Source organism: Acromyrmex echinatior, chromosome 3 (assembly GCF_024713525.1).
Source record: "Acromyrmex echinatior isolate Ae372 chromosome 3, ASM2471352v2, whole genome shotgun sequence".
In the NCBI taxonomy this organism is placed as follows: domain Eukaryota; kingdom Metazoa; phylum Arthropoda; class Insecta; order Hymenoptera; family Formicidae; genus Acromyrmex; species Acromyrmex echinatior.
The window spans coordinates 9863157-9877408 of record NC_141854.1 but is presented as its reverse complement, the minus strand read 5'-3'; the positions used below and the strand labels follow the sequence as shown (position 1 = coordinate 9877408).

Sequence of the window (14252 nt, the reverse complement as noted above, 5' to 3'; positions counted from 1 at the left end):
ACAAAAACATCCTAATAATCTAAATAGAGATAATGACTACAACATAAATAAAATATCGAAAACCATTTTCCCGGTTATTGAAGATATTCCAATTTCCCCCCACCCCACCCCATCCCTCGCCCCACCAACAATTCTCTTCTCCCCCCCCTCCCCTCCAACAAATAGCGTAATATAAAAAGGAACGATCCGAAAGAACGACTCAGTATCAAGCTGTTCCTTGCCCTGATGAAGTGGAATTGTAAGGTTCATAAAACGATAGTATTCCAAGAATGGATTTGACACAGAGAAAACCCGCGAAAAGCATAATCTTTATAAAGCAATGGAAAATTGTTAGATATCAACTGATGTGAGCTTATCAGGATGTGCGCTAACGGGACTCTCTCAAAATGAAATAATTAATAAAAAATTTTGGTGGGGATTTAAATCCAAACTTCTCCCTCCCCCCTGGATACGCCCATGATTGATAGTAATTTAAATAAAACACATGCAGAAAAAGTAGACGATTTTCAGAAACTGTGTATAATAAACGTACATTTATAAGTGTATATGTGTGCTGCGTTACGCGGAACTACTCATTTCCATAAGTCGTATAGAATGTAATTACAAATTCGCGTAACTAATAAACTACCTTTGATATTTCTATTGAAATAATCTGAATATAAAAATATGATTGGTTATCGTGTATGCCACCAAATTTGTTCCATGACATATTGTAATTGAATTTCGCGTAACAGAAAACGTAGAATCAATGATTCTAAATACGCATAATGGCTTCTAACAGGTAACATGATACGTGAAAAATCTGTCATGGGATGGCAACCTAAAACTTAGAGTGCGTGAGTGTCTAAAGTGAGCGCAGCTCATACGTACCATGTGCAAAAGTAACATATCCACCTAAGCGTCGAAATCGCTTAGATATACTTGTTTTTACAAAGATATTAATCTCGTGTTGTATATGTACGGTAATAGCTATGAGAATTTACAAATATGAATTTACAATATGTTCGCTACAAGTATTTTAAACTAAATTTCTTTTAAGTTATCGTCCTTCTCGCTTACTCCATATGCTTTGTTAAAATAAATAAATTAGATATACACAAATATATCTTCAATAATTAAAAGATGAATGATTAAGAATATGAAAAAGAATTAATAAAAAGAAATGTGCATCATCTTATTGCAATTATGCTGGTCCATACTCATTTACTTTTTAATTATTGAATATGTATATGTGTAAAATGCAAGGCCCAAGCGATACGCTTATTTTCAATCTCTTACTATTTCTTGAAATTCTTTTTTTATATATTTCAATTTTTATATATTTCATATACTTTACATATTTTATATATATTTATATATTGTCTATTATATGTAGGTACATAATATTCGATTGTATATATGATAGAGCTATTATTATTATATGAATACATAGGTATATGATATAAATTATCAAATATATTATATATGACATGGCTATTTCAAATCAAGGTATATGAAAATATGTATTTTTACTTTGATTCGAAATAGATACGTCATATACATGTATTATAAAAAATAACCAATGAACATATATATATAATAACCATTTGTTTTTTTAATTTTTACGTTTTATAGATATTTAGACAAAAACATATGAAAAAAAGAAAAAATAAAAAGAAGAGGAAAAAGGAAAAGAAAGAAAGAGTGGGGATAGTTATTGGTAAATTATATGTATGTCTTCATATATTTTAATTGGAAATTACTATTGAATTCTACTTAAGCGACCATTATAAATCAAGAAAAAGAGTTCTGTTATAAGACAGTCGCCTGATTTATATATATCGTATCCTATTTCATCTGAAATTGAAAAAAGTTGTTTTTTTCAATAATTTCGAATTCTTATTAGTATTTCTGATCATGCCATGTGTATTTCAATTGATCAAAAAGTTTTCTTTTGCGGCAGATAAAATCATTTCTATCGGACGTAGTTCAGAAATTCGAGCAGTTTCAAAACCGTTTTTTATATTTAACAAGATAACAAATGTAGTACAAAGCAACGCGAGAAGGATGATATTACAATAAAATCGAAGGATGATATTAACCAAAACTCATCATCTCATACTACGTAGTATACCTGAATGAATTGAAATCTCTATTTATTTCGGAGAAATCATGAAATTGTTCTTCAAATATATACCGGTGGTTGGTCATTAATATAGGCGATAATATAGGATCCTCTTCTGTATAGTACTTACTAAAATTAGAAGCCTTTTTTGGATCTTCCTAAAAATTTCGAGAAGCAATTATGTATACACTCCTGTGTTATTTATCAATTAAAATAATAAAGCGCGAGACTCACTACTACAGGTATATATGGAGGTTTTACTTGACGCGCTTCGAGAGCTTTCCAATCTAGATGTTTGAAAAATGGCTGGACCCTTATAGCATTTTCGCCACCGTCGGCTGCAACACACCCTAACCGTTTTGCGGGATTTTTGGTCAAAAAAGCTTTTATAATTGTTATTGCTTCTAAAGAAATCCACGTTTCCACTTTTAACTTATCATTTATAACAATATTTCTTAATTCTTTAAAGAGTTGGAAGTTGGACTTAAAACACATGTTTGGAACTACAAAAGGTAATTTTCCAAATATCAAACAATACATCATGACACCAAGTGCCCACCAATCTACCCCAAAATGATATGATTTGTTATCATAGATCTCCGGAGGAGCGTATTCAGGCGCCCCCCAGTATGATAATGGTGGACATTTTCGAATTCCAATTTTACACAGTCCGAAGTCTGCAAGCCTGCAATGGCCGTGGGCATCAAGTAATATGTTGTCCAGTTTTAAATCACGATGTATAATGTGATGTTTATGCAGAAACTGAAGCGCGAGTGTCACTTCTGCTGCGTAGAAACGTGCCCACTGCTCTCCGAGCGGATATGGAGAAACCAAATCGAAGTAGTGTTGCAAGTCACCTGAAAAAAATCAAGAGATAATAAGCGAGATAAGAGAGATAAGCAGTATTCAAATAAATAGTAGATATCTTTCAAATTTTATTATAAAACGGTAATTATTACCTCCACTCATGTATTCGATCACAAAATAAATATGAGTGTCGGTAGTGAACGAATAGTATAATTGCATTAAAAAAGAATGTTCTGTTGCAAGGATTAAAACGTCCTTTTCCATCATAATATAATCTACATCTTCTTTGTCTCTGATTTCACTCTTTTTTAAGATTTTTACGCTGTAAATCTCATCGGGATTACTCTTCAGTTCGGCTAACATCACTTTACCGAAACCGCCTCTACCAAGAACCTTAATAAACTTAAGGTCATCTATACCAATTTTTTTATTATATCTATTTTTATTTTTGTTAAATGAGATTCTTAGCTGCAAGTCATCTCCGGAGGTATTTGGATCTCTTTGATTTAATTGTCAATTAACAACTTCAGCATTAGTTAAGTCGTTCCAACTTACGCCCGATTTGTCTGTCTGATCACCTTTTGAAGATGTTTTTATCATTTTTGATACTTTTTTGGTATTTTTATATTTGGATTGGTCCCAGTGTTTCTTAAATTTAGTTATAATATTTTTCGTCTCTTCTTCCTCAAGATATGTGCACGATAAAAATGTATTACATTTTAAAATTTCTTCATTTTTCTCGATTACATTGTTTTGTAGGGCTCTTTCTTCTTCTTTAACCTAATCGGAAAAATAAAAAAAAAATCACCATTATAAAATCATCATCATTATAAAAATTTTTCACTGTTTTTAAACCTCATATGGACCGTTTTTAACCTGTTCCTGCCCTTTTCTTGCACTCACAAGCACTCGCGGTGTATCACGAGGAACGATAACAAGTATAAACGAGTATGCGTATAAGTGTTTGTGAGGAAATTGCCCGTTTCAATACTCGTTTTTCCGCAGATGAACGAGGAACATATACACGAGTATGATCATGAATATTTTTAAGTGGATTGTCCATTTTCAATACTCATTTTTATGATCTAAAAACGGAGTCATACACATTGAGTAAAATGCATGTTTTCAGCATTCAAATTAACCGTTCGCGCGAGCTAAAAACGAGCTAAAAACAGTAAAAAATTTTTATAAGGGATGATTCCGTTTTTAGATCGTAAACAGGAACTTTTTCGTAAAAATGAGTGGTAAATACATGCTGCGTAAATTTGAGGCGGAAAAAACGTATATAGTACAAAATACTCATTTAGCACTCGTCACTCACATTGTATATTTTCATCACTCAAAATTCGAAGTAAGGTATATAACTGATAGCACGAGAAAATCAGCTTCTGTCGAGATTTGAATCAAGGCCTGGTCTCTAAGTTGCCACTTTCCCACTGAACCACACAACTCCTATGTCATAAAATATTTATAAATAATAATTGGAAGTACAACGTGTAAAATGATGTAGTAATTTATTAATTGTGTTTACAAAGTTTTATTAAGGAATATAAATGGTGAATATATAATATATTAAAAATAATAGATAATAATTCTAATCTTGCATTCGATAGTTATGATGTGAGGAGGTATGATATGTTTTATGTAATGCATTGAATTTAATATACTTAACTTCCAAACTATGTATGCGTTTTGGGCATAAATCCGATTTGCTAAAAATTCCGTATACTCCAAAGAGTTGCGTCCAGATAATTCTAAGCTATAGGTTACGTCATGTATATTATAGCAAAAATGTACCCTAGAGTTATCTAAGTGTAATTCCTGAACGCTGCCCAGGTGAAGATGTATCACATCAAGTCGAACGGAGAATGAAGTTAAGCACTTGTATTTTGCTATATTTTGTTCTTTATCATCTCTCTATATTTATGTATCACCAAATAACCAAGTCTTTTCTACTTTCTATAGTAATGATTTAATATGAGTTATATGATATAAGGTTACTTATTACATTGACATTTAATATTACAGTAAAAAAATTAAAATTACAATACTAATATAACATAAAGGCGTATATAATAGATTGGTTGCCTGCAAATTATTTCAATTCCTTTTTTCTGATTTCTGTGGCGTAAATCTTGGCGCGCAGCGTATATAAATATTGGAGTTATCTTATTGAATTAATTTAATATTTGAATTCTATTTCAATTTATTAGATATTGTATGAAATATTAAAAAATTATTATATATATAAATAAAATACTATAAAATTAAAATAAAATACTTTTTAATCGATTAATGTAAAATTGATGTGATAATTAATAAACGTGATAAATAAATAATTATTAAAAGAGGGACGTATTAACGTGTTCTCACTTACCAGCTGAACGGACATTGAAAACAATCCACTCAAAAATATTTCCAACGGAAAAATGAGTATTGAAAATGAACATCCACTCAAAAATATTCATAGTGGAAAAACGAGCATTGAAAATGGACAATTTCCTCAAAAATATTCATACGCATACTCGTTTATACTTGTTATCATTCCTGATGATACACCACGAGTGCTTTTGAGTGCAAGAAAAGAACAGGAACGGGTCCATATGACGTCTAAAAAAAACGGTGAAAAATTTTTATAAAGAATACTCATTGAATAAAATGCACGTTTTCACCTCTCAGATTAACCTCTCGCGAGGTGGTAAAACGAGCTAAAAATGGTAAAAAATTTTTATAAGGGCACAATCTTAAAAAGTAATAATAAATTCAGTAATTATTTAGTATAAGGAACAACTCTTCAATGACATTGATCTTGATATATGTTGTCAAAGTCATGCCCCCTAGTGACCATGAATAAATTTTAGCCGTCGCTCGTTGTTCCTTAAAAAATTGGTAACAAAAAAAGCTAATTAAAAAAATGTGGTTTTTAAGCAAAGAATTTGTTTGTAAAGCGGACGTTCCCAGCAAAAAAACCAAATATATCATCACATACAGCAAATGACTGGACTAACTTTTGCAGAGAAGAGTAATTCATATAATTTAATAACTTGGTAAAACTACATAAATGGAGAACAATGTCAATTGTTTGTAAAGCAGGAAATTTATGCTTTTAAAGTAAAATATTTGTATTTTTGAAACAGGAAACTTATTTACTTATTTAAAAATTCTCTACTTTAATAAATATTCAATTACAATAATCTGGCTTCTCAGCTCATAAATCAATGGTTAACAAACAACCAAAATTAAATTAGCAGAGAAGGAATTATTGTCGAAATCAATAAGGCAAAATCATAAGAAAAATTACATAAGAAATTATATAAGAAAATATTTTGCGCTGTTAAAGCAGGAAATTTGTTTTATCGGAGCGCAGTCGATCGCGTCCAAAAGATAGGTTTTATTGATGAACTTTTTTTATTAATAATTTTTTAAGGAACAACAATGACTAAAATTTGTCCAAGGTTAAGGAGTCATTGGAGAGAGTAATTCCTTATACTAAATAATTAATGAAATAAACTAATAAACATACCTCTTTTTTTTCACACCATGGTATCTTGAACAAGTCCAAGCAGTCCTTATGCACTGCCCGCGTGCATACTAAAACAATATAATATAAAGTATCTTCTTATAAAATGCTTGCTTCCAAGATGTAATATAGCACGTCCAAAGTTATAACTGCATGCGTGATAAGACGCATCCGAAAATTATTTACTGTAATATCATAAGCAGAAATAAAATTAAAATTCACTTAATGTTATTCTCAATATAGAATCAGCAGTAGTTTCGATACTAAAAATATTACCAAGCTCTAAGATACCATATTTGGAATTTTTATTGAAAGATATGTAACAAATCGAGAAATTATTTAGCTACAAATCTAAATTGTATCGAAACAAAATAAAATCAGGAGAGACAGATACCTAGCTAATACATTAAAAATCAAAATCTTTACGTTACTACTAACTAATATAATAATAAGTTAAGTAATAAAATATTTAATCATGAAGCAGATTAATTAACCAAAGTGATCATTGACGCGACAATTATAGGACGTAGTAGTTAGAAATGAAGCATTAAAAAAGTAAAACGTTAAATCGATGAAATAAGAATCGTGATTTTTCTCGTCGTTAAAACTCGCACGTACACATTCGTAACTGCACACATTTATACATAAGAATGCGGCAAGTAAATACATAACTATAATCTATTAATAATGGTGTATGTGTCTTCTCACCTTCGCATCTAAATCCTTTTCTTATTCCCCTGAAATATAATAAATAAAACACGTTACATGGTATCCTCATAATCCCTCCTAAGACACATATGTTTGCTTTCTTCAATCATGCTTAGTCATCATTTAGGTTAAACTTCTTGATTTTTAGACTATAGATAGATTAAATACCCAATGCATACAATCCTGCATTTTGCAAATTTTTAATTGATTAATTCGAGGTGTACTATTAACTAAATTTTGATTTCTAGATGTAATTATGGGATGAATACATCAGTTTAATTAATTAATGCTTCCATTTTCCAAGTATTTTGAGATAGCACGCATTTTGTCAAAGATAGCGATCAAGAAATATCGTATGCAGAATCTTAATGGTTATTCTACAACGAGCTTTTTGTTTTCTTGCTTTTTGCTATTTTTTACATCTTGTCTTTTTGCTTCTTATCCCATTTTTTGTTTTATATCACCCGAGATAAAAGTTAACGAACTTCGGAAGAAATAGGAAATACATAGCAAGAAATACAATTGTTGATAAAACGGTTGCAAAAGGGAAAAAAGCAAGAGGTAAAAAGTAAGAAACAGAAAACAAAGAGCACATTGTAGAATAGGCTTAAGACAGAAGCAATGTTTTTCCATAGACATACATACCAAATTATATTTTTGCACGAACTGTTCATACAGTGTCTGTAAAAATTTCTCGTAGCCTTCAATTTATGTCCGTTTATTAAGTCTTTTTCTTCAAATTCTTTTTCATGCTGGTCTTTCTTGTCTTTATTAGCCTTTGTTAGCTTATATACTTCACCACTAGACTTCCCATGGAAACTTGCTACTAAAATATTAAATCAAGTTATCGAATCATGTATACTTACAAAATAATGAAATTTTTCTTACTTCGTGCATTCGACATGCTATTATTAGTCGCAATCTTCCCTGAGATTCTAAGCCAACCTGCAACAATTAATTTTCATTGTTAATTAGATAGTCTTAAAAATGCACACTACATCTTCACAGCACACTCTATACACAGGTTCTCTTAAATTTATTTATTGTGTATGAATATTGTGCATAATTCTAACATGAATGCAAAGGCCTAACCGAATAAGCATATGAAATGCCCCTTAATCTAATTTTGAATATGTTACATTGTTAAACTTGATAAAAGATTATTTTATACCAAATTTCAACCTGCTAAACTTAATCATGTAGTGAAAAATCAATTTCAATTTTTTAATTTAAAAAATGGAGTAAAAAATGCTCGTATATTTTCTTAAAAAATTAATACGGCTTATTTCGAGCTATAATTAAATTAACTTTAAATTAATATAATTAACAGACGTTTCGGCTTACAAAGCCTTCTTCAGTGCTACAACGCAAAAATACAATCTTACATCTTAATGAATAAAGAATAACGGATACAAAATTTAAAAACCATCAATGATAAATTGTCAAAGTAAAAAAATATAAAAGAATGTAAAAACATATAAAAATTCGAATAAGTATCCCGTCAATAAGTATCCCGCCAGATGACAAAAAGCTAGGAATATTTGGATATTTCAGTCAACAATAGATCAATTATGTTCATCGATAAAATAGATTTACCAAATTCTTCGATTGAGATCGAGAATCCAGTTTGTCACAAACTTGTATCAAACGATTTGAGAAAATTAAAAAATTTTTTTTTAAATTTAAATTTTTCGTAAAAGGAGGAAGAGAAATAAGGAAAAGAGGAAAAAGAGTGTGCTTCTCGTACAACTTTTTTTTTTGTTAAATATATTTTACCATACACACGCTATACAAAAGTACGTGAGTACAAATGATTGAAAATGGACTGTGAGTCTATATAAAAACTTTTATCATCAAGCTAATATCATCGGAAAAGATAATAAATATCTGCTAGAAATGTAAACGCTGATGTAAGGAATGTCTCTGACCAAAATAATATGAATAATTGAAGTAGAAATAAATGTTTTAATTGCGATATCCATTGTATGTATAGTAGTTCTTCTCGCGCGTGTGCAGGAAAACTTATCGATTTTAACTTTACCAAAATTGTCGTTCAGAATAGTTTTTAAAAAGTTTAATTTAATACTGAAGGTATTCATAAGCGATTAATCCCCAAGAATAGTACTCTCATCAAAATATAGTATCTTACGCGCATTTGTGCGCAAAAACTTTCGTATAAGAATTTCAAATATCAACGTTACTCAGCTACAGGTTTATCAAGGCATCGATTTTACATAGCTCAACATAAAAGCGTCTGTCAGCCACTGTGCTCATCATAGTGACATCGCTCGAAAAAATGCTTCTTTTTCTCGAAAGGACGTGCCGTAAAATCGGAAGCTGAGTATATCTTAGCAACCCTTTCCAGTATCCCACTCTGTTTAAAATTATTGCTTTGGCCTTGTCGCTAGTAGAAACGACATTTTAACGATTTCCATCACTCGACCCTCGAGTATAGCATAATAACATCGAAGGCTTCGTAAGGATGCGTCTTGGGTATAGATACGCATACATTAATACATACCTATATGCACGGCGAGTATTCATAGCACAAAATTGGCTGAATAGAGGATGCCTTGTATGAGAATGTTTACTAAACGATTTTATGGTCAACGGAGATACCATGTACCCATAAGAACACGAGTACTTCCTTCTAGCGAGAAGAAATGACTTTGCAACATTTCCTCCGAACTTTTGATTTGACAAATAATAGGACAACAGACATGGGTGCAGCGACAAACAATGTAAAGATTGCATTATGTTCTACAAAAGAATTTCGGGTAAGAAACTACTCATGAAACTGTTCAATCTCATTGCGCTTATCTCACATTTCATCTGCAGCGAAAGCATTACTCGCTCTACATTGCGAATGAGGTCAGTAGTAAAATTATTCGACGCAAAAGTACGCGTCACGCAAGACGAATAGTGCGCAGAAGGAAATTAGGCTTTCACGTTAATGAAATATCGTTGTTTAACAAACGATAACACTTAGCGAGGCGGGATGTGCTCATAATCAGTAGAGGATTTACGGTTTTACGGCGAAAAATGATTGGATGAGATTGGCAGCAACCCTCGTTCGAAAATATAAAGTTTTCTGAGGGCTTATTTTGTTAGCAAATAAACGAAAGAAAATTAAAAACTTTTTGTTTTTTTTTTTTTAGATTAAGAAATGTTCTTAAAATACCTGCTCTAAGTTTCAGGAAAGGCATCGATATTTCTTATCACATTCTGGAATCACGAACGATATTATAGGTTGATTTGTAAGTAAATTTCCATTTCCTTTCATTAAATTTTTAGTGATGATACATAGTGAATGATACATTTGGCATCTATTTCTGTAGTTTTCTTGTTGTGGAATGTGGATTTCCTATAAATAATTTTAAGACGTGATCGTTGGAGGTCACGACATTTATTTCTCTATATATTTATAATTCATTCTTCAAAGTTATATCTCTGAAACAAACTACTTTCGCAATCTGTTATGACACTCTCGTCATATACACTAATATACTATAAATTTTTTGAGCATTGAATTGAGTATCTATTGCATTATTTTTTTATTCGCATTCCAAAAATTGTTACGTAACACATATATGTATACTCTGAAATTGTTCATTTTAAGAATTTGCTCTTCTAATTTTCTAAGATAATGTTTCCAATTATACTAATTTACAGCTAAGAAATTTTATTATTAGATAAATGTAAAAATTATTAAGTAAAATTAAATTAAATAAAATTAAATTGGGGTTCTTTGAAAAAATAAATTGTCATTTGTAGCTGAAATAATTTACATATGAATGACGTTGTAACATTACTGTATGAAGCATCTTCACATATAAAAGAACATGTTTATTTAATTACAACTCTCGACTGTTGAATTTAATGTCAACTAGATGTAACTCTGCGTTTTAAGAATATTATTGAATTACTGAAGATGGCCAGATTGTGGCCGAAACGTTTAATGTTTTAATTAATGTAATAATAATTAAATATCACAAACTATAACTTGTGCTGTGGTTTTTTATGCTCTTATTTTTATATGTGTTAATATTAGAACACGTTAGTTTCAAGATATATTTTTTACATATGAATGAATTGAATAAGTATAAAGAGCGGAGTTTATATTATTCCAGTATTTGTCTCACAACGATTCAATGTTTTGCAATGAATGATCGAATTATCTGATATTGGAAAATTATGTATTATTTACTATATTACGTTACTACGTAAAATGACTTTTTATTCGTAGAAACGCATTACTAAATATTTTTGTCAGTTGTCTTAAAGAATCCACATAAGGTCTTCTGAGAAATACGCAGATTGCTATTATTGGAAGGTTATTTGAGGAATTATTGATATATTATATACTATATAATACAAATGTAACGTATTAGGTGTTGGAATTAATTCGTAGCGTTTTACAAGTGATGGGAAGTACTTTCATTAATGTATTTTTTAATGCTCATGTGAAATAAATAACATTCTTTCATTAAAAAACGCTACGAATTAATTCCAACACCTAATATAAAATTACGTCGATGAAGCGATCTATTTGATTGTCTCATATATCTTGTTACAATTTTAAATAACTTTATACTCTTTAGTTAAATTTATTTTAATTAATATAGGAATTTTAAATATTGTTATTTAAGAAATTAATTCTATACTGGTCTCCTTCGGTTTAACGTTTGGTTAATGCCCTCATGACCCTTGATGTCGTTACACTTTTCACTTAATGCAATGGAATTAAAAGCGCAGTGATGCAAGATATTATAAAGAAAGTGATATCGCGCCACTCACAATCTTCTTGTTCTTGAAAGAGAGGAAAACTGGAACAGGGTCTTATTTGTGAAAAGGAGCACGTGGGCGTTAGAGAATTGCAAGAGAATTAAATCCCATCGGAATGAATTGTTCATGCTTCAGGCGCGAAGATAATGTATTCCCGACGGAACGCGCCCGCCATTCAGAAACAAGTCAAATGTTTCAAGTGAAATGATTGAAAGTGAAACTTACATGTGTGCATTGCCTCCATTTTCATCTCTTTCTTATTTACAAAGTTATTGTGAAACTTTCGATCATATTCGATGATAACAAAAGAACACACGCATAATATCTTGTTGCTGTCATTGAAATTTACTGTGAAATTGCTTGTTTATTTGCATGTTGATGAAGTGTCACTTCAATATGCCGCTTGAAATAGCATGTTATACGTGGAGTTCATTTAAGCAAGTCTATTGGAAGAGCGACAAGTACTTTAAACCTTCATTTTTACTATATCAATCATTTTCAAGATTAATTTTCTATACCTATGTATTTTATTTTTGCACTTAAATCTTTCTTACATACTTTACATCTTTTTTCACTTTCGAACAAAGCAAATTAAATATATAAAGACACTTCGTTAACAAAATTTATTAGGTGTTGGAATTAATTCGTAGCGTTTTACAAGTGATGGGAAGTACTTTCATTAATGTATTTTTTAATGCTCATGTGAAATAAATAACATTCTTTCATTAAAAAACGCTACGAATTAATTCCAACACCTAATAATATTTTAGTTTTTTCTTTCATAGTAAAAAACAAGTACGATGTTAGAAATAAATATTTTCTGTTTTAAATAAAATTTATGCAAATATGTGGTAGCTTAATATGCGAGATTCTTAAATGAATTTCACAGTGAAACAAAGAAGTTATGCAAAAGAGAGTTGAAATACGTGGGCTGAAGAAACTCTTTGTTTCATATTTGCAAAGCTGCTTGAAATTATAGAGAAATAAAAATTATACAAACGAACCATAAGATCTTTTTTCCTTTGCTAAAACTCTTGCTTTTCTCGAGTAGTAGCGATGTTAGTGTAGTCAGACACGCAAACAGGCGCGTCAATGTTTTCTGTCGCAATATTTGATCATACAATGTAAACCAAAATATTTTATTTTACTGATATTATTATGCTATAATAACGACATAAAAATTAATTTAGTCATATGAACATAATTAACTTAAAAATATCACAAAGGGACATTGATTCTCTGTTAAACAAAAATAACATTTAAATAATTAAAATTCATTATAATTATAAAAAGCAGTAAAAATGTAATAAAGAAAAGCATATGACATATTATCTAATCGATGATATATTCATAATAGTCGAAATATGTAAGTAATGCTATACAAATCACTAATTCTTGTCTGCTTTTCGAGTCCATATGAGATCAATATATGTAACCGAAATTATCCATCTAGTAGAGCAATACAAGGAATTTTGAATGAAAGCAACTAAAAAAAAATGGAAGTTTGACGAGTAGACATTGATTTTGTTTCTAGATGTATTAATTCCTTTTGAGAAAATGAAAGAAATAATCATAGAATTAATCATAATAGCTCTAAATATACACTCGTCAACAAAATTATCGTATAAATAAATTTACATTAAAATTTCGCATAAATTCAAATAAGCGGAACTCCGCGAAAAATAGTCGTATTTAAAAGTTTTTTTTTCATTTTCAAAAGTAAAGTCTGTACTTTACGAAACTTTCAATGGATTTTGAATCTATTTTTACCTCTACCTGGCATCTTTTAAAAAAAAAGACGTGTTTTATTTTTAAGAAATTTGCATAGTTTGACGCACTTTACGGTGGAGGTGGAATAAATTGTATATTTCCGCCTCGTCTTTGAATGAATTTTTTTTTTTCAAATGTCATGATAACCATCGTAAAGTATGGACTTTTCTCTTACAAATTAAAAAAAATTAAATAAATGCCTTAAACGGTCTAGCTGAATCTTAAATGCTTGTATGATTTCGTGAATTTATATATTACTTACGTAGTTCTTTGAAACGCGCGCTGAAATGATTTTTTAGTCTTGAAACACTAACTCTATTAAACTACCACAGTAATATCACGAGATATTTGAGTAGCAATTTAACAATTTAATGCTTTTTCGCATTTTCAAACGATCTTAATAGTGCTAAGTGGTATATTAAAATTTATAAATAATGAATTCTTATTGCAAAAAATAGTATAATACCTCGGCCGGAAGTAGAACCCGGATCTCTTGCTTTCCGGACAAGCGTCCTAAGTCTTTCAATCATCGAGCAATATTATTAAATTTATTTTTAT

At 30.1% G+C, this 14252-nt stretch overlaps 1 protein-coding gene and 1 pseudogene across 5 annotated transcripts in view; both read right to left on the bottom strand.

Annotated features, from left to right (window-relative positions):
* Positions 1 to 204: 204 nt before the first annotated feature.
* LOC147910187 (protein kinase C-like 1B pseudogene) lies at positions 205 to 3274 on the bottom strand (annotated as a pseudogene). Its single transcript, XR_015544408.1, has 3 exons — positions 3064 to 3274; positions 2339 to 2970; positions 205 to 2262 (listed from the first exon to the last, which is right to left on the bottom strand). The product of XR_015544408.1 is annotated as a protein kinase C-like 1B pseudogene (transcript).
* Positions 3275 to 3350: 76 nt separating this feature from the next.
* The window catches only part of LOC105146410 (uncharacterized), a 57475-nt gene continuing 46573 nt past the window's right edge, over positions 3351 to 14252 (bottom strand). For 3 of the 4 annotated variants that reach the window (XM_011056638.2, XM_087404455.1, XM_087404456.1), the window contains 5 exons: positions 8028 to 8084; positions 7785 to 7965; positions 7140 to 7168; positions 6435 to 6502; positions 3351 to 3691 (listed from right to left, as the gene is read on the bottom strand). In XM_011056638.2, the coding sequence (XP_011054940.2) occupies positions 3425 to 3691; positions 6435 to 6502; positions 7140 to 7168; positions 7785 to 7965; positions 8028 to 8043 (561 nt within the window). In that variant the 5' untranslated portion in view covers positions 8044 to 8084 and the 3' untranslated portion in view covers positions 3351 to 3424. Of the gene's footprint in view, positions 3692 to 6434; positions 6503 to 7139; positions 7169 to 7784; positions 7966 to 8027; positions 8085 to 10320; positions 14105 to 14252 lie in introns of those variants that run through there. The other variant, XM_087404457.1, reaches the window with a different exon arrangement.